This window comes from Canis aureus, chromosome 3 (genome assembly GCF_053574225.1).
Source record: "Canis aureus isolate CA01 chromosome 3, VMU_Caureus_v.1.0, whole genome shotgun sequence".
Lineage (NCBI taxonomy): Eukaryota > Metazoa > Chordata > Mammalia > Carnivora > Canidae > Canis > Canis aureus.
In genome coordinates, this window is record NC_135613.1 from 6925821 (window position 1) to 6953098 (window position 27278).

General features: G+C 38.1%; 1 protein-coding gene across 10 annotated transcripts in view; it reads left to right on the top strand.

Moving 5' to 3' along the window:
• Positions 1–27278, top strand: part of LRRC36 (leucine rich repeat containing 36) — a 55587-nt gene that overhangs the window by 7006 nt on the left and 21303 nt on the right. For 7 of the 10 annotated variants that reach the window (XM_077886934.1, XM_077886923.1, XM_077886944.1 and 4 more), the window contains exons 2-8: positions 5629–5756; positions 8344–8536; positions 9316–9412; positions 13287–13375; positions 21506–21633; positions 23072–23117; positions 26652–27092. In XM_077886934.1, coding sequence (XP_077743060.1) covers positions 5629–5756; positions 8344–8536; positions 9316–9412; positions 13287–13375; positions 21506–21633; positions 23072–23117; positions 26652–27092 — 1122 coding nt within the window. Of the gene's footprint in view, positions 1–5628; positions 5757–8343; positions 8537–9283; positions 9413–13286; positions 13376–21505; positions 21634–23071; positions 23118–26651; positions 27093–27278 lie in introns of those variants that run through there. The other 3 variants (XM_077886977.1, XM_077886986.1, XM_077886997.1) reach the window with 2 other exon arrangements.

Genomic DNA, 27278 nt, shown 5'->3' on the forward strand with positions numbered 1-27278 from the left:
TGATCCCAGGGTCCTGGGATCAAGTCTTGTGTTGGGCTCCGTGGGGAGCCTGCTTCTCCCTCTGCCTATGTCTCTGACTCTCTCTCTGTGTCTCATGAATAAATAAGTAAAATCTTTTTTAAAAAATCACTGTGGCAGTTTATCATTTGAGTGAAAATCCTAGTTCTCTTTAAAATATTAAAATGTCTGCTCTTCGAAAAAGACTGCAGTGAAAGACATGAGAAATGCTGCAGGGCACTGATAGAATAATTGACCTTAGCTTTTGTCTCATGGTAATAGATTCTTAGGGTACCAGATCATTGCATACTACAGGACTACCAATATGCTGCCCTCAAAGTCAGGAAAAAATTTTTTTTGAGATATAACTCACATACTATAAAATTTAAAGTATATAATCTAGTGCCACTTAGTTCATTGTACAACCATTACTATTGTCTAGTTTCAGAAAATTTTTTTTCATCAGCCCTAAAGGAAACTCTATACACATTAGGCAGTCCCTTCTCATTTCCAGCTTTCACCCGAGCCCCTGGCAACCACTAACCTGTTTCTGTCTCTATGGATTTGCCTGCTCTGGATATTCCATATAAATAGAATCATACAATATATGGCTTTTTTAACCTGGCTCCTTTCACTTAGCATGATATTTTAGTATATGTGCTGCCAAAGCGAGTACCTTAGCATGGTATTTTAAAGTTCATCTATATTTTATCATGTATGGGTACTTTGTTCCTTTTTTTATTAATAGAATTTATTTTTTAAGATTTTATTTATTTATTCATGAGAGACACAGAGGGAGAAAGGCAGAGACATAGGCAGAGGGAGAAGCAGGCTCCATTCAGGGAGCCTGACGTGGGAATCGATCCCAGGATTCTAGGATCACACTCTGGGCCGAAGGCAGGTGTTAAACCACTGAGCCACCCAGGGATCCCTTGAATTTATTTTTTTAAAGCATTTTTAGGTTTATAGAAAAGCTGAGCAGAGGGTACAGAGAGTTTTGTAAAAGCTCCCTCTTCCCCTCTCATATCTCCCCCACATCTCCCTACAATTTCTCCTGCTATTATTATCTTGCATTTGTGGTACGTTTGTTGTGATTGGTGAACTAATATCAATATATTATTATTAACTGAAGTCTGTTGTTTACATTAAGATTCATCCTTTGTGTTGTATGATCGTGTTTTGACAAATATGTAATGTCATGTGTATACCATTAGAGTATCAAACAGAATAGTTCTACTGCCCTAAATATCCCCTATGTTCCATTGGTTCATCCCTCCCTTTCCACTTAATCTCTGGCAACTACTCATCTTTTTACTAGTACTTTTTTCAGAATGTCATATAGTTTCAGAATGTCATAAGTAATCATTTAGTATGTAATCTCTGGCAACTACTAGCCATTTTAAAAAAAGATTTGAAAAAAAAAAAAAGATTTGAGAGAGAGAGGGCATGTGCGTGGAAGTGTGGGGGAGGGCAAAGGGAAAGGGAGGGAGAGAATCCCCCCACCAGCAAGCTCCCCACTGAGCACAGAGCCTGACACAGGGCTGTAAGGCTCCATCCCAGGACCCTGGGATCATGGCCTAAGCCAAAATCAAGAGCTAGATCTTTAACCGACTGACTGAGCCACCAAGGCACCCTCAACCACTAACCTTTTTAAAAAGTCTTTTAATTGAGATATAAATGATATACATTATATGTCAGTTTCAGATATACAAGATAATGATTTGATATTTGTATACATTTTGTTGTGTATACATACAATAAATCTAGTTAGCATTTGTCACCTTACATAGTTACAAAGAAATTTATTTTCTTGTGATGAGAACATATAAGACCTACTTAGCAACTTTCAAATATGCAATGCAGTATTATTAAATAGTCACCATTCTGTACATCAGTGAGCTGTTTAGTGTTGCCTTTTTCACAATCTCATATAGTTGGAATCATACAACATGTAAGCTTTTCAGACTGGCTTCTTTCACTTAGCAATATGTATTTAAATTTTCTCTGTCTTTCCACAGCTCAATTGATAGCTCATTTCTTTTTATTGCTGAATAATATTACACTGCGTGGAGGTACCATAGTTTATTTATCCATTTGCTTATTGAAGAACATCTTGGTTGCTTCTAAGTTTTGGCAGTTATAAATTGCTATAAACATTCAGGTTTATACATACAAGCCTTTATGTACAGGTATAGGTGCTATAAACCTAGAGGTTTCTGGGATGCCTGGGTGGCTCAGTGGTTGAGTGTCTGCCTTCAGCTCAGGGCGTGATCTGGGATTCCCAGGATCAAGTCCTGCATGGGGCTCCCTGCATGGAGCCTGCTTCTCCTCCCTCTGCCTGTATCTCTGCTTCTATGTGTCTCTCATGAATAAATAAATAAAATCTTTAAAAAGTATATAGAAGTTTCTGTGTGGACATAAACTTTCAACTCATTTGGGCAAGTATCAAGGTGCATGATTGCTAGATCATCTGGTAAGCTGTGTTTAGACGGCTGTGTTTAAGACACTACCAAACTGCCCCAGGCACCCCTAGAGTCACACAGGTACCTCTGATCTTCACTTTTGAAAGGACTTTTTATTTTATTTTATTTTTTAGTTCTATCTTTGTTTTCAAATCTTCCTTTTTTCCTGAAGATTTATTTCAAATCTTCCTTTTTTCAAAAAGTTTGAAAACTGCTGAAAAATGTAAATTAGAATTCTTTTTTTTTAAATTTTTATTTATTTATGATAGTCACAGAGAGAGAGAGAGAGAGAGGCAGAGACACAGGCAGAGGGAGAAGCAGGCTCGATGCACCGGGAGCCCGACGTGGGATTCGATCCCGGGTCTCCAGGATCGCGCCCTGGGCCAAAGGCAGGCGCCAAACCACTGCGCCACCCAGGGATCCCGTAAATTAGAATTCTTAAAATAAAATAAAATAAAAATAAAAATGGTATTCCAGAGAAAAAGTAGCTAGTTAAGCTGGCATCTCAAAAATCACAGTGGGGCACCTGCATGGCTCAGTTGGTTAAGTGTCCAATTCCTCATTTAGGCTCAGGTCATGATCTCAACGGTGGTGAGATAGAGCCCCGTTGGTTCTGTGCTCAATGGAGTCTGCTTGAGATTTTCTCTCTCTCGCTCTCTCTCTCTCCCCCCCCATCCCTTTGCCCCTCCCTGCTACATACACACACTCTCTGTAAAATAAATAAATAAATCTTTATTAAAAAAATCACATTAATGTTTTCCTTCAGGGCATCCACCATACTTCATTATGCAGCAGTACTTCATGCATATTTCTCATTTAGTCACATGAATAAAAATCATTTTTACTACTTTTTAAGGGACATTCTTAAGTGAAACTGGTTATTTTAAAACACTGCAAGTATATGATGGTAAAGAGCATTCTATGAGTGTTGAGTCATCCTAAGGCCCCGGTAGTTTTGCTTTTGTACTGTAAGTGCAACAGTGAAAAAGCTAACTAGTATTTTAATATTTTTTTAAGATTTTATTTATTTATTCATGAGAGACACACACACAGAGAGAGGCAGAGACACAGGCAGAGGGAGAAGCAGACTCCAAGCAGGGAGCCCAATGTGGGACTCAATTCTGGGTCTCCAGGATCATGCCCTGGGCTGAAGGCAGCTCTAAACCACTGAGCTACCTGGGCTGCCCATATTTTAATATTATTATGAAAGTAATTAAAAAATAGTTTTGATTTTTTGGACCCTGGTACATGTCTCAGGGACCTTCAGGGGTCTAGGAACCACACTCTAAGAACTGCTACATTTTGTTTTGGTATCTTTTAACTTGTTCCAAAATATTAAGTTATAACTTTCATTTGTGATATATCTTTCTGGAGTGCTTTCATTCTTTAGTGATGTTACTCTCATATAAAATTGAACTGTAATCCTTTCCTGTGGCTCTTTAAGTGCAATATGTTTTCCTATACTTTTACATGGTAAGAGTGGATCCGAGTAGCTTTTCTGGTTTCAGGGTTTTGGAGCTCCCTCTTCTGTTTTGTTCACAAAGTGCTGAAAACTGGGGGCTTTACACTTCCTGATAACTGCCATCTTTGCTTCTCTCCCCACTTGTATCTTGATCTTCTTTTTCCTTTGAACCTGTTGTTTCTGTCCCATTCAATGTGGATTCTACTCTCACTAATTTCTCCCTGATGTGGGTCTTGTCTTGAAAGAGACCTTCGGTTTATTAATTTTCAGAGTTTATAGGGCCCAGACTGCTCTAGAACCTTAAAACTTATTTCAGTGCAGTCCCCTGGAACTCACAAATTGGATCTTGCAGAACCTCCTTACAGTTTTGATTATGATTTTATTTGATTCATCACATTTGCTAGTGAGTTCCTATTGACAATTTTGAGATTCTTCTCTATTTAGTGCTATTAAAAGTCTAATTGACTTTCTCCCATATTCATGAATATATTATATTTGTATATATGTATATATATTCTTTAAGGATTTTTTTAAAGATTTTATTTATTTATTCATGAGAAACAGAGAGAGAGAAAGAGAGGCAGAGACACAGGCAGAGGGAAAAGCAGGCTCCATGCAGGGAGCCCGATGTGGGACTCCATACCCCATCTCTGAGATCACGCCCTGAGCCAAAGGCAGATGCCCAACCTCTGACCCACCCAGGCGTCCCAGTATATATGTACATATATTCTTTAAAATATAGTTCCACATATACACACTTTTCCCTCACATAATGTCTTTGGGATCTTTCCATATGATCATCTACGAATCTACCTCATTCTTTTTGATAATTGTGTAACAATAATTAACACATATATAGCAACTATCATGTATCAGATACTGTTCTAAGTTTTGTATATATTAATTTAATCCCTACAACACCTTATGAGTTAATTACTGTTATTATCCCCATTTTACAGACAAGGAAGCTAAAGTACAGAGAGAGTAAGTGACTTGTACAAAGCCACAGATCTAGTACTTTGTCCATTGTATCAATCTACTGTTATTTAGGACATTAAGTTCTACTCTCCTACTGATGGACCCTGTGATAGTTTTCTTTTTTTTTTCTTAATTAATTTTTTTTTTTTAGATTTTATTTATTTATCCATGAGAGACAGAAAGAGAGAGAGAGAGAGAGAGGCAGAGACACAGGCAGAGAGAGAAGCAGTATCCCCACAAGGAGCCCCATATGGAACTCAATCCCAGACCCCAGGATCATGCCCTGAGTGAAACACAGACGCTCAACTGCTGAGCTACCCAAGCGTCCGTTTTTTCTTTCTTTTTAAACTATCCTAAAACCTTTCTGCGATTGATACCCATATGTATATATTATATATCCTGGCAGAATTTTTTAGTATAATAGATAGGGCTAAATCCTAGCAGGGGGATTGCTGAATTCCTTTTAAAATTTGTTTTCAGAACTTTTGGAGACTTTTACTACATTCTTCTGGGTGAATAGAGAAATATAAGTGTTCTGTAAAACCAAGATTTGGTATCACTGTATTAGGCAACATTGCTGCTTTTAAAAGGAAGATCTGATCTTCTTACGAACTTTGGATGTAGGGCCTTTCACAAATGGGTTATGGGAGGAAGGAAGACTGATTTTTACTGACTCTGTTGTTTATCTAAGCAGAGTTCATAATATATCTACTGGTGATCTCTTTTCAGAATTGGTGGAGTCTCTTTCATTGCAGGGATCTTATGCTGGAAAAATTCATTCCATCGGTGATGCCTTCAGAAATTTTAAAAACCTCCGATCCTTAGATTTATCAAGAAATTTGATCACAAGTCTGAAGGTAAGTTCTATATTCTATAACTAGTCGTTCCAGCCCAATTTATTTTAGTAGTAGTAGTAGTTATTTTGATGGAAAGAAATAAGAGATAATGTCAGCCTGGGGAATATATGATCTTCCTTTTAAATGTTTCTAAATTTTATTATTGACTATAAAACTGATTCAGCTGTATTCTGTTTGAAATTTTCTGGTATAAAATATTGGGGAAAATTTCTTTTGTACTCAAGGAAAATTATATTAAACAATCACAGGCTAAGGCAATAGGACATTTTTTTTTTATGTGTGTAAAAAGAAAATATAAGAAGCCCTCGTGAAAGTACATATTCTTAGTTCCTACTCTGAGATTCTGAGTTAACCGGTCTGGGGTGGGCTCAGGATACACCCAGGGGATTCTGAGGATGTTGGTACATGGAGCACATGTGGAGAAACACTGGTCTGGATTGTTACTGTGGGTGTTTTCAAGGAGGAAGAGGAAATGGTGGTCTTGAAAACAGAGAAAAATGTATAGATCAAGGGATGGTAGAGCAGAGGGCACGACTGGAAAGTAGGCTTAAGCAGAGTATGTGAGGATTAGCAAATACACAAAGAGCTCTACAAATATAAGTGTGCACACATAAGTTCCACACAGAACTTCCACCTCTGTTTTCTTTGTGGTAGATCCTCAAATGGTATTTCTTCCGAATGTTCCCTTTTTACCCAGTTAGGTGCCTGTCTTGATTAAGCCCTTCTTTGCAAGGCTTAAGGTGAAAGACTCACAAATGCTTTTCAGGATTAGTCAGTGATCTCATGGATTATTCTGCCAGTTTTGTGCTTCTAAGGGGATATTTATTCAACAAGACAAGCCAGACTCATTGTCAAGTTCTAAAAACAAAGGACTCTAAAAAAGGAAGTTCAAGCAAGATTTCCAGCTAGGACTCGGAAAAGCAGAAGCTGCAAGTTAAACTAGGTCTTTAGACTATTTGGGAGCAGCCATTTATATTTGGCACATCAATTTCAGAAAGCATTAGTTCAGAGTTACTTAAGTCTCCTCTTTTCACATGTATCTTTGTTAATTTTCAGGCTAAAAAATTGAGTGAACGTTGTCATAATTTGTTTTTATCTTACTTTCTTTCCATTTCTGTAAATTAGGCAAAAAAAACTGTTGTAAAAATTAATCAAATTAGCATGTGTACATTGCTTGGCATATAGGAAGCACTTAGTAAATGTTTTCTGCATTTTTTGCATCTATGACTTATCTATATATGCTCATCTCTAGCAGTTCTGAATCAATTTTCTTAATTTTCTCAATTACTCAGGGGATAAATGTTCTGTGATTATTTCTAGTGTAACTTTGGGGAATACATGAATTCATGCCAAGTGGGAAAAGTGAGAGGAGGATAGAAGTCATTTCCTTGATTTTTACACTGAGAGACATTAAAAGATTACTTAAGCTGGGCCATTAGACACATTTAAAGAAAGTCCTAATGGTGTTCTGCCCTGAGAGTGGGGCCAAAGTCAGTGAGAACTATTCCTAACTACTGATCCTTTCACAACATAGAAGCTAATGGAATAGAAAAAAACCAGAAAGAAATGAATTGGAGTGTGAACAGGATTATCTATTCAGAAATGCTTTGTGTATATCTTTGAGTTTTCTAAATTTTCTACAAGAAAATGGTAATTTTGAATGAGAGAAGACTAAAAAAAACATTATTTCATAAATACATGATGGAAAATAATTTTACTGAAATTACTCTCAATGAGTTCCTTCTATGCCAAGCATTTTTACTACTAAAATATGATTATACATATATGTACATGTTTTGAATTATTGTCTTGAAGTTTAATGTTGGGCAAAAGCAGCTAACTAGCCAAATACATAAAAATTAAACAATATTTTCAGTAGTAGATTTCAGCAAAGGAGGCAAATTGTGGCTTTTCCTCTCCAGTATCCCAGAGAAATAGAGAGGGTGGGGTAATTCTGAAAGGAGAAACCAGGATAAGAAGGGTTCCAGACTGTTCCAAGAGGGAAGAATTAGATATAGCATTGTTTCATTTTCCTATATACTCCATTGACCCTAAACGTGAGGCATTGAGATATAAGGACATAACACACACACACACACACACACACACACACACACATTAATTTTTTTTAATTATACCCTTCTACCCCCTAGAACTATCTCTTTTGCCTACTTCCTTTCCTCTTGAAAATTGGGGTGCTTCTGGGATCTGGAGAGTGGATGTGGCAAGGGTAAGAGAAGGGTAAAAGTAGCTTGGGCTAACCACTGGAAAAGAGAATAATCAGGGAGCAACAGAAGTAGATAATTGACTGCAGATATTTCCAGTCAGATTTGGTAAGGAGAAAATGTATGATATCTACAGGTTGTTTAATATATAAAACATCTAGTGCCCATAGGCTGCATTGTTCTTATTCTCAGGCATCTAAATAAGAGTTTCAACTTTGCCTTTCTCACGGGTGACTCAGGTAACATGTTTAAGGATGGAAGAAATAGATATATTTCCATCTATTTATATTTCCATATATTTATCTGTGAGATTCCTAGTCCTTAGCAATGTGTGATTTCATAATGTGGTCTTTTCCTTGCAGGGTATCCAGTATTTATGTTCACTCCAAGAGCTGAATTTATATTATAACAACATTCCTTCATTAGTGGAGGTGTCCCGCCTACAGCCTTTACCCTTCCTCAAAGAATTAGATTTGAGACTCAATCCTGTTGTCAGGAAAGATACAGATTATAGGCTCTTTGCTGTGTACACGCTACAAACTCTGGAGAAACTGGGTGAGACCCTCCTCCCCTGTTCCTTGTCCCAGAATTTACATTAAACCAGCTCCCTCCTAACCTTTTGGGTGTTGGCCCAGAGTGTGCGCTGGCAGGATATATTTGTTTATTAGTCAATATTTATATAATTCTTTTGGGTTGGCAGGATGTATGACAAGTCCTTTATTATTGAATGACAATCTGATTTTATCAGTTACTTCCAGCTTTAGTTTTCTTCAGTTGATGGTTTCACCACCACTTCCTCCCCAACAAAGAGTTTCCAGGTTGAGATTTATTTTTCCAGGTGCCCCAAATTTGCAACTATATTAGCAATAGAAAGTGAATACAACAACTCTTTGGGGTTTAATGTCAAGGAGCAATAAAATATTCCTTCAAATGAGCTGCATTTCTTTATAATTTTATTGTTGAGTATACATTTCTTATTGATACAAACTTGGATTTCACATGCCCCTAGGAAAGTTACTGTGGGGAAACTAATTTCTTTCAGAAATGGTTTAACTTTCAACACAATATTAGACCATTTGAATTGTTTGCTGCCTAAACTCTACTTTCCTGCAGGTGTAGTTACACTTATGTGGCAGTTGTTGCTATGGTATCCCTGCAGTCTCCCTGAGTTACTACTTGCTGCAGTGACAACATAATAGCATTATTTTGTGACCTGTCTCTAACAAAAGAATATGATACTGATCTTTAGTTTTTACTCTGTGAATATGGTTTTCTGACCCAGTACTGTTTACTCCAAAAAAGAAATATGCTCAGACCACGGTTTTTGCCTCCAGATGACCGAGCTGTGCGAGAAAGTGAGAGAAAAGCTGCCAAGCTGCATTTTAGTCAGTTGGGCAACAGTGAAAATTTTCTTTTAGAGGTGGAAAAAAGGTAAGACAATTCTTTACCAAAAAAAAAAAAAAAAAAATGAGTTTGGGTCAGACATAGACAGTAGTGAATTCCAACTTAATGTCTTCATTTTCTAGCAGAAATCTTCACAAGGTATAAGAATCCTCAGATCAGAAATAAAAATATTTAACATATCGAGATTTATCTGGGATGAGAATCTGGCCCTCAGAGGGAACATTTCTGCTTTCTTGAACTACTGGGTCTGCTTTGGAATAATTGTTGATAATTCTCTAAAGCTGCTGTTCAAAGCTTAAAGATATGGATACTATGAGAAATCATCCCTGTAAATGCTTACCAACTCTTTCTTGGAGTTATAAATCAGTACATGGTCTTTTCCTATTGAATTAGAAGGTTTATATTACCATGGAGGTTAGTTTGTTAAAAGGTAAAGGAAACATTTATCTACAGAACCAAAAGTAAACAGACCTTGAAGCTCTAAAGTATCTGAAAGGTAGATTTTTCTACTTCTTGTTACTAAAACCTGATCAAAATAAGATAACCATATCTTCTACTCCAAAACTCGTGTTCTTTATTTTTAAAAAGTAGCTTTATTATTTTTGGAAAACAGAAGTCCATTACAATTTACATAATACAGAAAAATGCAATGAAAAAAGTCAAAATCACCCCATACTGTGCTACCAAGAGCTAACTACTAGTAATGTTTGATATATATCCTTCTAGACATCTGTGTACCTACCTATAGATACATGTACATGTGTCTGTTAGTATTGTTTTCTTTTTTTATTATTATTTTTATTTTTTTATTTTTATTTTTTGAGAGAGAGAGAGAGGCAGAGACACAGGCAGAGGGAGAAGCAGGCTCCATGCACCGGGAGCCTAACGTGGGACTCGATCCCGGGTCTCCAGGATCGCACCCTGGGCCAAAGGCAGGCGCCAATCCGCTGCGCCACCCAGGGATCCCCCTAGTATTGTTTTCTGATAGTAAAAGTAATGCATACTTACTGAGATTTTGGAAAGTATAGAAAAACCAGAAGAAATAAATAAGCAACTCATAATTTCATTACCCAGAAATAAACATTAATTATAGTAAATATCCTCTTAGTTTTAGGTATATGTATGTGTATACAATATCTATATTATATAATAGATCTTTATACATTAATAATAAAATAATACATATATTTATAGTAATTTGCTTCCTATACATACCATTTTTAGTTTGATAAGATATGAACATGTCTCCACAACATTAAATATTCTTTTTTTTAAAGATTTTATTTATTCATGAGAGACACAGAGAGAGGCAGAGAGAAAAGCAGAGTCATAGGCAGAGGGAGGAGAAGCAGTTTCCATATAAGGAGCCCAATGTAAGACTTGATCCTGGGACTCCAGGATCACACCCTGAGCATAAGGCATATGTTCAACCAGTGAGCCACCCAGGCATCCCAGAATTAAATATTCTCCAAAATGAGATTTTTTTCTTTGTTTATTGCCTTTCCCCTCCGTAAGAGCTAGGACTTTGCTTGTCGTATTTATTGCAGTATTCCCTAGTGCCTAAAACAATGCCTGAGACATATAAGGCTCCAAGAAATAATTTGTTGAATGATGAATGAATGAAGTCAATGTCTGCTCTGTTGGTCTGAGATCTTTCCTTTGTCTCTCTCTGCTCTGATCCTTTATGTATTTTATAATGTAACCCTATATATATATATTTTTTAGTTCTCTATTTTTAAAATCAAGTTTAGGGCAGCCCTGGTGGCACAGCGGTTTAGCGCCGCCTGCAGCCTGGGGTGTGATCCTGGAGACCCAGGATTGAGTTCCACATCGGGCTTCCTGCATGGAGCCTGCTTCTCCCTTTGCCTGTGTCTCTGCCTCTCTCTTCGCTCTCTCTGAATGAATAAATAAATAAATATTTTAAAAAAATAAAATAAAATCAAGTTTATTGAGGTTTTTATATAGAGTAAAATTCACCCTGCTATAGAAAGAGATGGAATGTTCCTAAAAATTATTTGTATATATATTTTGTGAACTAATTATTTTAATTCATTGAGGGTACCCTCTTTACTACAGAAATACAGAGATGAAAAAAAAAAAGAAATACAGAGATGAATTAATGTATAATTAAATACATTTCCTAGTAAGGCAGATAATTAGCACCATCATATTTCTGTTTAATTACCATATGATTGCAAACCCAGAGGTAAAATGTTACTCAAGTGCCCAGTCCTAGCATTAATATCTTAAAAGCTCTTCAACATTGAGTAAAGATTTTTTTAAGTCTTTCTGAGTTCCTGTTTTCCCAACCTATAGATAATAGGGGAGCCTTTATGATTAAATGAAATGGTGCGTGTAAAGTGCCTGGCTCATCATCTGGCCGGTCTATATGTCCCAATCTGTACTTACTGTGCTTACATCTTACTATACTGTATCAATCAAGTGCAAACATTTGCCTTTTTGTCTTTTTTATTTTTTTTAACTAATGGCTGTAGTTTCCCCCACTATAATTCTTGGCAGCAGAACCTTCCTTTCTGTGCTCTATGAATTTTTTAATTTAAAAAAATTATTATTCCCTTAATCATTTAGACCTAAGTTTATGTCAAGAAAACAGTCTAAGTTCTAGGGCAGCCTGGATAGCTCGGCAGTTTAGTGTCGCCTTCAGCCCCGGGGTATGATCCTGAAGACGTGGGATCGAGTCCACATCAAGCTCCCTGCATAGAGCCTGCTTCTCCCTCTGCCTGTGTCTCTGCCCCTCTGTGTGTGTGTGTGTGTGTCTCTCATGAAAAAATATTTATTAAAAAAAAAAAAAAACAGTCTAAGTTCTGAATTTTCTGGCTTTCATACTTTTCTTTGGGGGGGGCGGGATTTTATTTAGAGAGCTAGCCCTTGCAAACGGGGGTGGGGGGGGGGGCAGAAGGAAAGGGAATCTCAAGCAGGCTCAGCGTAGCAGAGTCTTTTTTTTTTTTTTTTCCCGTAGCACAGAGTCTTATGCAGAGCCCCATCCCACAACCCTGATGAGATCATGACCTGAGCTGAAATCAAGAGTTGGATGCTCAACCAGCTGAGCCCTGACTTTCATACTTTGTTTTTTTTATTCATGAAAGACACAGAGAGAGAGGCAGAGACACAGGCAGAGGGAGAAGCAGGCTCCATGCAGGGAGCTTGAACGTGGGACTCGATCCCGGGTCTCCAGGATCATACCCCGGGCTGAAGGCAGCACCAAACCGCTGGGCCATCGGGGCTGCCCGACTTTCATACTTTAAAAGCTGAACTAGGGGGATCCCTGGGTGGTTCAGCAGTTTGGCGCCTGCCTTCGGCCCAGGGTGTGATCCTGGCGTGCCGGGATCGGGGCCCACGTCGGGCTCCCTGCATGGAGCCTGTTTCTCCCTCTGCCTGTGTCTCTGCCTCTCTCTCTCTGCCTCTCAAGAATAAATAAGTAAAATCTTTAAAAAATAAATAAATAAAAGCTGAACTATAGTGTCCTCCTCTCTCACTATTCCCAGTAATATTATGGTTTTAAAAAATGGGCTTAGGGATCCCTGGGTGGCGCAGCGGTTTGGCGCCTGCCTTTGGCCCAGGGCGCGATCCTGGAGACCCGGGATCGAGTCCCACATCGGGCTCCCGGTGCATGGAGCCTGCTTCTCCCTCTGCCTGTGTCTCTGCCTCTCTCTCTCTCATTCTGTGACTATCATAAATAAATAAAAATTTAAAAAAAAATAAAAAAATTAAAAAATGGGCTTAACTGAAATATTGTGAACATTTCTAGAACATTTAAAAGAAATCTGATTACCACGAGTTAATGTTTTCCAAATGCATTTACTGGGTGATCTCAGAAACCTTTCCAGCTTTTTTTTTTTTTTTTTTTTTTGAGTTTTAAATAAATTATTCTTTGTGGCAGCTCTAGGGAGAAGACAATGAAAAACTGTGTGACAGACGAGAGCTCTACATCAAAAATCAATGCCAATGTTGATAACAGAATTGAAACTGGTAAGTTTTCTCTCTTTGATCACAAAATGCTTAAAATATTAGTTATTTCAGCTTTTGTGGCCAACCCTGGGTAGGACGAAGACAATATAGTTGAGAAGTAACCGACTTGAAGAAGCACAAGATTTACTGACTGTGTTTTTCCTCCTCCTCTCAACTACCAGAAAAAGCCCTATTTATTGAGTAGGCCTAATCCAGAACCCATCAAGTACAAGCTGTACTCAGAATTCAATTTCATTTACATCCATTTACATCATTTAGTACATTCTGAAAATTGCATTGCCAGTCCCTATGGCCCCTGAGCATTGCTAGGGTGATTGATTCATTAGCCAGAGACTCATGATTCATCTGCATCAATGCAGCTCAGACCCTGGGCCTTCTGTGTTTCTCCACCTTGAACCTTTGCAGCTGCAGAATCTCTTGTGTTTGTGCTATGTTCCTGGTGAGTGTTGCCTATAAGCGCTGTTGGTAACTAATAGGATTAAAGTGGTTATGCCACATTAATGATCATGACACAGGCAACTAGATAGCTTTCCATAAAAGAAATGACATGCAGCGGACCCTTATGGATTAACCTGGCACTCATCAGATGACCTTTTAGTTGAGAAAACTTTATTCTATAGAGGCCTTTGTCCCTTTGAGGGATATACCAAATTATTTATAATCTCTAAAAATTAATCCCTGAAAAAAATTAATCCCTAAAATCCCAGCAATTACTTTTATTATTATTTTTTTTTATTGGTTGCTGAATTTATTTATTTTTTTTAATTTTTTTTTAATTTATTTTTTATTGGTGTTCAATTTACTAACATACAGAATAACCCCCAGTGCCCGTCACCCATTCACTCCCACCCCCCGCCCTCCTCCCCTTCCACCACCCCTAGTTCGTTTCCCAGAGTTAGCAGTCTTTACGTTCTGTCTCCCTTTCTGATATTTCCCACACATTTCTTCCCCCTTCCCTTATATTCCCTTTCACTATTATTTATATTCCCCAAATGAATGAGAACATATAATGTTTGTCCTTCTCTGACTGGCTTACTTCACTCAGCATGATACCCTCCAGTTCCATCCACGTTGAAGCAAATGGTGGGTATTTGTCATTTCTAATAGCTGAGTAATATTCCGTTGTATACATAAACCACATCTTCTTTATCCATTCATCTTTCGTTGGACACCGAGGCTCCTTCCACAGTTTGGCTATCGTGGCCATTGCTGCTATAAACATCGGGGTGCAGGTGTCCCGGCGTTTCATTCCAGCAATTACTTTTAAAGATGGGCTGTGTAGCTTAGACATTAAGAATTTCCAGTTTATAACATATTTTGTTTTCCTTACTACTTATCTATCCATGTGGACATTTATTGATAAGTCAGTTTCACATGATTTCATGGTAAAATAAGCCATTGTGAAGTATGATTTTTATTATTCCTTCTTGGAAATCTCAGTGCACATACATTATGGAGCATGGATTGCTTTATTTCATTTTAAATAGCATTTTTCATATTTAAAATTTGATGAAATTCTGAGGCACCCGGTTAGCTCAGTCAGTTAAGTGTCTGACTCTTGATTTCAGCTCAGGTTGTAGTCTCAGGGTTGTGGGACTGAGCCCCATATCAGGCTCTGTGCTCTGTGAGGAGTCTGCATGAGATTCTCTGTCTCCCTCAGCCCCTACCCCTGCTCACACAATAAATAAATAAAATATTTTAAAAATAAATAAAAATACAGTGGGAAGTCTACTTAGGATTCTCCCTTTGCCCATGTCCTCCCTGCTTGTGCTTGCTCTCTAAAATGAATAAATACATATTTTAAATAGATAAAATTTGATGCAATTCTAGTTTTTAAGATTTTATTTATTTGAGAGAAAGAGAGAGAGCACGCACACGGGTGGGAAGGACAGAAGGGAGGGAGAAGGAAAGAGAACCTTAAGCTGACACCTTGCTGAACCTGAAGCCCATCATGGGGCTCAATCTCATGACCCTGAGATCATGATCTGAGCTAAAACCAAAAGTCAGCACTTAATCTACTAAGCCACCCAGATGCCCCTGATGAAATTCTGTTGTGATAATTTTGGAAAATACTAAAAAGCATGAAGAACAGCATTTTAATCACTCATCAGCCTGTACCCTAGAGACAATCCTAATTAATAATTTGGTATACAGCCTTCCTGTATTTTATATAGATAAAAACATTAATATATCCATTTCCAGAATCATGAAGATAAAATGAAGTATAATTTGACTGCCTCTTTTTAGACAAGCTGAATTAAACTTCATTTATGTCATATTACATCATTAGCACACATAAAAATTCACTCCATGAATTGTCTTAAAGTGCATAGTTTTAGGGCATCTGGGTAATTCAGTTAAGCGTGTGGGACTCCTTGTTTTGGCTCAGATCATGATCTTATGGGACATCAGGCTCTGTTCTCAGCAGGGACCTGCTAAAAGATTCTCTGCCCCTGCCCCTCCCCGTCCCCATACTCCTGAGCCCACTCTGTCTCTCAAATCAATCAATCAATCAGTCAATCAGTCTTTTTTTAAAAAGATTTTATTTATTTATTTATTTATTTATTTATTTATTTATTTATTTATTTATTTATGAAAGACAGAGAGAGAGGCAGAGACACAGGCAGAGGGAGAAGCAGGCTCCATGCAGGAAGCCCGATGAGGGACCTGATCCCGGGACTCCAGGATCATGCCCCGGGCCAAAGGCAGGTGCTAAACCGCTGAGCCACCCAGGGTTCCAATCTTTTTTTTTTTTTTTTTTTAAGGTGCATATTCTCTACTGAGAACAATTAGCTTTACTAGACACAGGGCATTTTAAAGGTTCTTGAAAGCTCCAGCTGTTGCCTGGATTTTTTTTTTTAATATAAAATTGATCTTGCTACTTTGAAACGTTAAAGAGCTTTGCTTTCCACTGAAAATTATGTTTGTGCTAGACCCCTGGGGAGTGTTGCCTATAAGCACTGTTGGTAATCCAATATGACTAAAGTGGTTATGCCATGTTCAAATGGTTGTGCTACAGGCTAGGAGAAAGCTTTTTGGAGAACAATTCCCACTAGCTCAGTTGTTCCAAACAGTGCTTTCCAACCAGTCATTTACAATGATACCTATTAGCATGGCTACTATTAAAACAACAGAAAATAACACATGTTGGCAAGGATGTGGAAAAATTGGAACTACTGGTCCCACTGTTTGGTGAGAATATAAAATGGTACAGATACTATGGACAACAGTATGGCAGTTTCTGAAAAAATTAAAAATAAAATTACCCTGTAAAGCAGTAATTCCACTTGGGCCTATCCTCAAAGAAGTGAAAGCAGGGTCTTAAAGAGGTGTTTGTATACCTATGTTCATAGCAGCATTATTCACAGTAGCTAAAACATGGAAGCAATCCAAGTGTCCATAAACAGATGAATGGATAAGGAATGTGCGATATATACAAACAATGGAATATTATTCACACTATTTAAAAAGAAGAGGGCAGCCGGGGTGGCTCAGCGGTTTAGCGCCACCTTCAGCCCAGGGTGTGATCCTGGAGACCAGGAATCGAGTCCCATGTCAGGCTTCCTGCATGGAGCCTGCTTCTCCCTCTGCCTGCTTCTCCCTCTGCCTGTGTCTCTGCCTATCTGTTTCTCGAATAAATAAATAAAATCTATTAAAAAAAAAAAAAAAAAAGAAGGGATCCCTGGGTGGCGCAGCGGTTCGGCACCTGCCTTTGGCCCAGGGCGCGATCCTGGGGACCTGGGATTGAATCCCACGTCGGGCTCCCGGTGCATGGAGCCTACTTCTCCCTCTGCCTCTCTCTCTCTCTCTCTCTCTCTCTCTCTCTGTGTGACTATCATAAATAAATTTTTAAAAACTTTAAAAAAAAAAAGAAGAGAATTCTGACATATGCTACAACATTAGTGAAACTTAAGGATATTATGCTAAGCAAAATTAGCCAGTCACAAAAAGATAAACACTGATTCCACGTATACGAGATACTTAAAGCAGTCAAAACCATAGAGACAGAAAATAGAATGGTGGTTGCCAGCGGCTGCAGGGAGGAGGAAGTAAGGCATTAGCATTTAATGGATATAGTGTCAGTTTTATAAGATGAAAAGAGTTCCAGAGATGATGGTGATGATGGTTGCACAACATTATGAATGCATTTAATACTGCTGAACTGTACACTTAAAATGGTTAAGTTAATAAATTTTGTGTCATGTGTATTTTGTCACAATAAAAATAATTGAGGAAAAAAACCCCAAATCTATGGCGTTAGTAAATATATCAGTGGTTGCCAGGGGCTAGAGGGGAGAAGGGATGACTAGGTAAGGGTCCCCCTTCATTCTTTTGCGTGAGGGGTGGGACATGTGTAGCTGCTACTGATACTGCCAAGAGCTGAAATTGACTGAAGTTAACTTCAATTTAGCTTCCAGGTCTCCCCCCCCCCCCCCCCCCCCCGCCCGGGAAATGCGAGCCATTCAATAGACTCCAGAATTCCAAAATAGTTACATTAGACAGATTCTGCGGATATAATTGTTTGCCTAGGTGGAAGACAGATACAGGGTGCCTCTTACTCTGCCATCTTCCCCTGTCTCCATAGTTTTACTTTTTCCAGGATGGTGTATAGCTGGAATTATTAAGTATGTAGCCTTTTACATTGTCTTCTTTACTTAGTAATGTCCCTTTAAGATTCCTTTATGTCTTTTCATGACTTGATAGCTCCTTTCTTTCTAGTGCTGAATAATATTCTGTTGTCTGGGTGTACCACAGTTTATTTATCCATTCACCTACTGAAGGATATCTTGGTTGCTTCTAAGTTTTGGCAATTTTGAAAAAAGCTGCTATAAACATCCATGTGCAGTGTGTGTAGACATACGTTTTCAACTCCTTCAGGCAAATACCAAGTGTTTAATTTTGTAAGAAACTGCCAAACTGTCACCCAATACAATCTGCTTTTTAAAATATCTTTTTATATACTGAGCCTCTTAAGTTGAAATCGCTCAAACTGGATTCATATTCTCAGAATTTGTGAGAATAATGAGTTTGAGAAACACTGATGTAGATGGGCACATGTTATAGAAGTTCGGACTGTGCTAAAAGCATATGTGAAAAGGTTTTGTGGCAGATGTGGAAACAAAGTCCTTAACTGTTAAAGACAGGGGAGCCCTGGGATAGCCTGGGAGGTTAGTGAGATTGGTTTGAATATCTGTGTGAAAGGGTCAATGAGTATAGCAGGTCATAGACAGTTGAGTAATCAGGTGGTTTGGATAGAAGGTTTATGTTGAGTAGAATGTCAGATTACCGGAGAACAAAAGATGATTTACATGCATATAGCACATATAAACTCTGAGTTGAAGGGGGTCATAACTCTTTTTAGCCAATTCGTTTTACCTTTTAATAGAATTACACCTAAAATACATAGATCTAATTGATATCTTATTTTAAAACAGCAAAGGGGGGAGGCATCTGGCTGGCTCATTGGGTAGAACATGTGACTCTTGGTCTCAGGATTGTAAGTTCAAGCCACACATTGGGTATAGAGATTACTTAAAATATTTTTAAAAATAAAATAACAAAGAAAAATTCATCACAATCACCCTTGTACAGGAGTGAAAGCATTATCTACAATAGCCCAAAAGTCTATCAGCTGATGAATGGATAAACAAAATATGGTATATCTATATAAGGCACATTACTCAGCCATAAGAAAAGAATGAAGTACTGATACATCTACAATATATATCTTGAAAACATCATGCTAAGTAATAGGAGCTAGACACAAAAAGCCAAATATCATATTATTCCATTTATATGAAATGTTCGGAATAGGAAAATCCATACAGAAAGTATATTGAGGGATCCCTGGGTGGCGCAGTGGTTTAGCGCCTGCCTTTGGCCCAGGGCGTGATCCTGGAGACCCGGGATCGAATCCCATGTCGGGCTCCCGGTGCATGGAGCCTGCTTCTCCCTCTGCCTGTGTCTCTGCCTCTCTCTCTGTGTGTGTGTGACTATCATAAATAAATAAAAATTCAAAAAAAAAGAAAGAAAGTATATTGATGGTTGCCAGGTGCTGGCAGGGAAGAGATAATTGAAAGTGACAGCTAATTGAGTTTCTTTTCAGATAAAATAGATGGTGGTGATGGTTGACAACTTTGTGAATGTACTGAAAACCACTGAATTGTACACAGTAAAAGGGTTAATTGTATGGTATATGAATAAAGTTAAAGATTCCTCCCCCCTCTCCAAAAAATGATTCTGTAGCCCTTGGTAATTGATTGAAGTTTGAGATGAGTAAGAGTCAAAGAACTTGTTTCTGTCTTGAGGGATTGGTTGAATAGTAATGCCAGTGCTGAGATGTAGTTTTGAGTGGAAGGTGGGGAGCCTCAGTAGAAGTAGGCCTGGATGTGAAGATAATGAGTTTGGTTTAGAAAATACTGATGTTTTTCTTGTCTAGGACAGGGGCACTCCTTGGAGGCAGTTCAAGAAACTTAGGTGTGGACATCAAAAGAGAGATCAGACTTAAGATTTAGATTTTGGGGGATCCCTGGGTCGCGCAGCGGTTTAGCACCTGCCTTTGGCCCAGGGCGCGATCCTGGAGACGCAGGATCGAATCCCACGTCGGGCTCCCGGTGCATGGAGCCTGCTTCTCCCTCTGCCTGTGTCTCTGCCTCTCTCTCTCTCTGTGTGACTATCATAAATAAATAAAAATTAAAAAAAAAAGATTTAGATTTTGGGTCATCCAGATTTAGGTGATAAAGAGAAGGTATGATAGCATTCAGCAAAGAATATGGACATTGGGGAATTTGAAAGAACCTGTGAATCTCCAAAAGAATATAAGTACAGTAGAAGGAAAACCAAGATGGAGCACGGTCTTGGACATCTGGGAAGTCTAAGTATTGTTCTGTAGGATTCAGGTAAGAGAAGGCCTGTACCCAAAATTGCAGCTTACTTACCATTCTCATATTCTACTAAGAATCAGGGTAAGACCAGTAATTTCTGCTTTACTTTGCTTTGTTTTGTTCTCTTCTGTGTTACTAGTGCAATAGGGGCCAGAGAACATAAACTTTGAAAGCTTAAAAGTAGTTGTGTCAAATACAATGGTAGAAGAGCATTTTATATTGAAGTAATAGGAAATTCCAGTCCCAGAAGGCAACTCAGAAATAGGAAGCATTTTAGAACCCCAAATGGAATGAGGAGCTGGATTTTCAAAAAGCTGGCTTTATTCACTGCATATTCTCAGTTTCCCTGGCTTACAGGAGCTTTCTGTTGCCAGAGCCTACAGATGAGAACTAGCAGAAGAGCACATTGTTTGACTAAGGCCCAGGTTTTTGAAACTATCTTAATTCTTACATAATCCTGTTAGGGGAAAAAACTTTCCTAAACAGGAAACTCTTATTTTCATCCAAGTTCCCCTGAAGACTCCAGATCCTAGAACTCTATGATTAACAAGTTGATCAAGAATTGATCAAGAATGTACTGGGTGCCTGAGCAGCTCAGTCAGTTGAGCAACTGACTCTTGGTTTCAGCTCAGGTCATGACCTCAAGTTCCTGAGATGGAGTCCCATGTTGGGCTCTAAGCTCAATTCAGAGTCTGCTTGAGATTCTCCCTCCCTTTATCTCTCCCCCTGGTCACACATGCTCTCTCTCTTTCTTTCTCAAATAAATAAATCTTAAAAAAAATAATGTACAAAAACTTCTGTACAAGTGTTCCAATCTAATAAAAATCCTAACTGGCTCTTTTTGATAATAGTTTCTAGAATGGCCAGGACTAGGATATGGTTTTGTTTATCTGTTTGTTTTAAAGATTTTATTTTTAAGTAATCTCTACCCAGTGTGAGGCTTGAAATTACAACCCCAAGATCAAGAGTTGCACGCTCCACTGACTAAGCCAGCCAGGCACTTCCAATTACCTTGTTTTAACCTTACCTCAACCCTAAGAGATAGGCGGTTTAGGTCTTATCATCACTGTTTTATAACGGAAAAAATCAGAGAGATTAAGTAGTTTGCCTGAGTTCACATGGTTTCCAACTGGTAGCACCAGAACTAGCTCTCAATCTTGTGACTTCCCTTCCAGTATCTTTCCATAGACATGTTGCTGTGGAAGTCTGGTCAGTGCTTCATTGTGTGCCTTTTCTTTTAACACAGACTCAAACAAAGGACTTTTTATTCCCTTCCCTAACCGGGAAATAAAGGATTCCCTAACAAGTACTTCTGCAACCCAGGACAATGCTATACCAGATCAGAAATTAGACACTTTCCCACTGGGAACACAGGTAATGTATTCACTTTCCTGTTGACCTGTTGACTAGTCAATGATTACTACTAACAATTCATTGGACTTTCAATTATTTATGAGATCTAGGAGGACTTTTTTGATGAACGCATTTTAGACCCTTTAAAAGGAAAGAAGAACAGACAGGATGCAGAGGATCTTCTCCATTAATTGCAATCTCCCTTTTCCCTCTCCCCTACTATCCCATTATTGAAAGTAGCATATTTATACATACAACTTTAGCACATTTTATGCCACATGTTTTGGCTCTCAAACAGGAATACAACAGTTAGAGGTTTTGGCTGGTTTTAAAATTTCTTCTCTCTACCAAATGTCTCCATCCCTTGTTACATGACTTCTTACATTTTCTACCTCTGACTTGACTTTTTCTTTAAAATATCTATCTATCGGGATCCCTGGGTGGCGCAGCGGTTTAGCGCCTGCCTTTGGCCCAGGGCACGATCCTGGAGACCCGGGATCGAATCCCACGTCGGGCTCCTGGTGCATGGAGCCTGCTTCTCCCTCTGCCTATGTCTCTGCCTCTCTCTCTCTCTCTCTCTCTCTCTCTCTGTGTGTCTCTCATGAATAAATAAATAAAATCTTTTAAAAAAAATAAAATAAAATATCTATCTATCTATCTATCTATCTATCTATCTATCTATCTATCTAAGAGAGAAAGAGAGAGAATGAATGGGAGAAGAGAGTGAGGGGAAGCAGACTCCCTGCGGAGCATGGAGCTCCATGCAGGACCCGATATGACCTAAGCCAAAACCAAGAGCCAGATGCTCAACCAACTGATCCACCCAAGCACCCCTACCTCTTACTTTTAATTACTGAATCTTAACATCTCAAGGGTGACTTTCCTAAAGCTGCCTCTCCATTGGAACATAAAAGGAGAAAAGTTAAGGGGTAAAGATGGCATAAAAGTTGTGGGGAGGTAGGGATTGTGTAAAATAAGGCAAAAATTAAGACTAAATTTTTGGTGAAAAAAATTGGTGGGAGGGGGATACAACCATTATATAAGACTCATTTGTATGAGTGAATATGATGTAGGAAACAGAATTGACTGCTTTAACTTCTCCTTTTGTATGCATTTTCTTTGATAAATTATGAGCAATGAAATTGCTTAAAATAGCCAAAAGAAGGGAAAAAAGAAGCGAGAGCTTTGATTAATCCACATTTGGATAATCAACATTGTACTAGTAAAAAAGTATGGGTTTTTTCATTTTGAGTTTGTAATACCTTCAACTTATAAAAAGACAGATTAGCATTTAGTTGGTTCCTTTGTTTTTGAAGATTCTCTTTAGGTAACTTAGAAACTAGCTCAATTACCATTTTAAACTATCTTAGTATTTGTTTTAAAGGAAATGTCTAGTAAGGTCACGTCTGGATGTCTAGTAACTCTCTTTTCCTAAACATTCAAACTTTTTTTGTTGCAGGAAGTGGCAAGAAGGGAGATCCCAAGTGACAATCACCAGGAAGATGGTAAATATTTTGTTCAGGGAGTATTTTTCTCCACATTAATTAGAGAAACCTAGATGCGATGAGATTTGGGAGAAGATGTCTCAGCCCTGGGGCTCTACATAGTCAACGAACTCTTTCTGCTTTAGTTGGGGGCTGCCCTGGATGCTTGGTGATCTGTGAGGCCTTTCTGGTTGAAGAGTGGATATTCTGACTTCATTTGTTCTTGACTTTTTGTACTGGCTGGCTACTCCTTGTTTCTTTTTCTTACCTTTCTTGCCGTCTTTTGAATTTATTATGTTTTTATTCATCCATTTTTTTCTCTCTACTGGTTTATTTATAAGTTATACACCATTTCAATATTTTTATTATTATTCCCCAAACTACAATATGTGCTCTTAACTTATATAATTAAAAACTAATCAATACTTTAACTCTCCTCTTAGAAAAATTTAAGACCTTAAAGTACTTTACTCCTTTTAGTCTCTCCCAATTTATATATTATTATTATTATTATTATTATTATTATTATTATTGATTTTAATTCTCTATATTTTTAAACCTACATGAAATTGTTTTTGTACAGTGTTCATCTATTTATCTTTATTGGGCAGCCCAGGTGGTTCAGTGGTTTGGTGCCACCTTCGGCCCAGGGCGTGATCCTGGAGACGGGATCGAGTCCCACATCGGGCTCCCTGCATGAGCCTGCTTCTCCCTCTGCCTGTATCTCTGCCATTCTCTCTCTCTCTCTCTCTCTCTCTCTGTGTTTCTCATGAATAAATAAATAAAATCTTAAAAAAAAATTATCCTTATTAAACAAAGTATTTGCCACTTTGTTCATTTCTTTTTTTCATCCTAGATTTCCCTTCCAAGATCATTTTTATCTAGCTTACAGTGTGTCTTTTAGAATTTCATTTAGTGTGGGTTTGCTCTGTTGAATTCTTTCAGTTTTTGTTTGTGTGAAAATGTCTCTATTCCACCGTTACTCTTTATTTTTAAGACTGATCGATTGATTGATTTATGATAGTCATAGAGAGAGAGAGAGAGAGAGGCAGAGACACAGGAGGAGGGAGAAGGAGGCCCCATGCCGGAGCCCGACGTGGGACTCGATCCCGGGACTCCAGGACTGTGCCCTGGGCCAAAGGCAGGCGCTAAACGGCTGAGCCACCCAGTGATCCCCCCACCATTATTCTTAAAGAGTATTTTGGCCAGGTATAAATTTCTAGGTTGGCAGTTATTTCCTTTAGAACACTGAAGGTATTCCACTGTATTCTTTTGCTTTTGCTTTTGAGAAGTCAGCTGGATGTCTGTTACTCCTGCAAAGATAATCTTTATTTTTTATTCTGACTGCTTTTAAGATTTTCCAATTGTCTTTGGTTTTCTTCAGTTTCAATATGATATGTGGATTTCTTTTTATTTATCCTGCTTGGCATTTATTACACTGAAATCTGTAAATTGTGTCTCATTAATTCTGGGAAGTACTTCAAATATTATTTGTGTCCCATTCTTCCTCTCTGTCCTTCTGGGACTCTTGATTAAATAAAAATATGGTAGAGATTTTTACTTTGTCTTCTTTCTCTTTGTCTCTTATTCTTTTATATTTTTCATATTTCTTTTTTGGGGGTCTGTTCTGCATTCTGGATAATTCCTTCTGACCCATGTTTCAGGTCACTAACATTTTCTTCAGCTGTGTCTAATCTGTTGTTAAGCTTGTCTGTTGAGTTCTTAATTTCACTAGTCTTATTTCTCAGTTCTATAAGTTTTATTTTTTTTAAGTCTTCTGGGTCAATTTTAATAAACAAAAAGTTTCCAGCTTGTTTTATATTTCTTTAAACATAGTAAATGGGGCAACCCTGGTGGCACAGCGGTTAAGCGCCACCTGCAGCCCGGGGTGTGATCCTGGAGACCTGGGATTGAGTCCTGCATCAGGCTCCCTGCATGGAGCCTGCTTCTCCCTCTGCCTGTGTCTCTGCCTCTCTCTTTGTGTCTCTATGAATAAATAAATAAAATCTTTTATAAATAAATAAATAAATAAATAAATAAATAAATAAATAAATAAAGTAAATGTAGATGTTGCATAGGCTGTATCTGTTAATTCCAATATCTGAAATTTATTGTCTATTTTTTTTCTACTCATACTTATTTATGTTGTCTCATTTCCTTTTTTGTTCCTTTGCTTTAGCTACTTGCTATGTATTTGAAAAACTACTTATAGGAATTATTTAAAGTCTTACATAAAATAATTTTTTCCAGATCATATTTTCATTTGTTTCTACCTGGTACCTGGGACACTATCATTCTGGGATCACTTTAAACTCAAAGTTTAGGATTCCCCAGATCCACTCAGATGATGCAAACCTGGATTACCAGTCCATACAATGGCTGGCTTATTTCCAGTTTACCTTTACTCTGAAGGTTGCATTCTGCTCGGGGATTCCATCTTAAAGTGTATGTGGAGGGGTGGGGGTAGGGATGGTTTTTTATAGTCCTCACTTTGCATAGTTGCTAAACTTGAACTTCTGTCCCTATTACCCCAAAATTCCTAAGAGTAAAAATGACTTTCACTGCTAGACTTACCTATGTGAGTCCTTGCTGTTTCCTAGATTTTGGCCTAGAAATTCCTCACTAGCTAACAAGCTCTTTGATGCTTTTAAGAACTTGTATCATCCCACTTTTTTAATGTCTTCAATAGGAGACACAGTCTGAATTACCTAATTTCAGCATCTGTTATTAAATTCTTTTTGTTACGTAAAAAAGTTGTTCTGCATCATTTTCTCCATTGTATAGGCTGGCCCTGGGTAAAATGTTGATATTCTATAGGTCCTATAGAGATAAAAAGTGCCTGATTCTACTTTTTTTAAGGTAAAGTGACTAAGTCAGGTATAGTATTTTTTGCTTTCTAAGGAATACCTTTAAGCATGTGAAACTCTGAAAATTCCAAAGAGCACCAAGACTAAAATTTCTACTTACTCCACTCTGACACTCTTTAGAGATGACAGATAGCTGTTGGAAAGAAATGCTTTATAGCTCATTAGGGATTTTCATAGATTTTGGATTCCCTGCCATTTAATTGGCTTAGGATATCCGTTTCCAGTGTTTGAACTTAGAGCCTCTGAGTAGAGTTTGGGAGTAGGGGTGGGCCTAGCTTTATTGTGAGGAGTCTATGAAATTATAGACCTGCCAACTATTGTCTATGGACTGAAGACATAACATCACAACTACTGTCATATGGAGTACACCAAAATTTCTATATGAAAACAACATCTAGAAAACTCTGCTACTACAGTTTTAGGAGGAAATTCCTAGGGGATTATGTTGACATGAAATTTATCTCCAGAATGTTAGAGATTCTTTGTTTACACAGTGTGCAATATGTTTTACTGTTCCATGTAAAAGTCCTTTTATCATTTTATGCTACTGTTTATCAAAATTATAAACCATCTCTTCCTGAGAACTTTTTCTGGTAGACAGTGGTATGCCCAGTGAACTGAGGTACCCTAACTGAGCCAAAAATTCTCATTGTATTTTGTGTTTTCTTTTTCCCTCGGTGGTGGTTAGAATTCAGACGCTACTCTTCTCGTCAGTCCACAGTCCGATCCCCAGAGAAGATGACTAGAGAAGGGTACCGACTGTCTTTTTTGGACAATAAGTCTTCAGGTTCTTCTCCAGAAAAGGACTTGATACTAAAACCCGATACTTATCAGCTTACCCATGATGTCTCATTGGGTAAACGTCTGGATGTGGGTGATTCTAGCCAGATCCATCCCTATCAGTTACCTTCAGATGTTTGTCTAGAAAATTATGATAGTCATTATTCTCAAAATCTATGCCTGCACGGAAGTCTTGGTAAAAGGCCTCAGAGAAGCAAGAATTACAGAGAATATAGCATAAAGCCTTCAAATGACACGAAGGCCACCACATCCCATTCCTGTGGAGACTTACTGACTTCTCTGTCAAATCCTGACTCCAGCACTGGAAGGCTTTTGAAGCTTAGTTCAGGTAATAGCTTCCTGTCAGTTTATAGGCCTTTTTCTAGTCATGAAGATAGAGGTATAACTGGAAATTTTGGAATTAACATTTCTTAAATTGCATTAGTGATTCTTAAATTTTATTTTGGGGCATCAGTAGCCAATGAAACCTCCACAAATCTTCAGGACATGAGTTTAACATGATAGATATATTGAA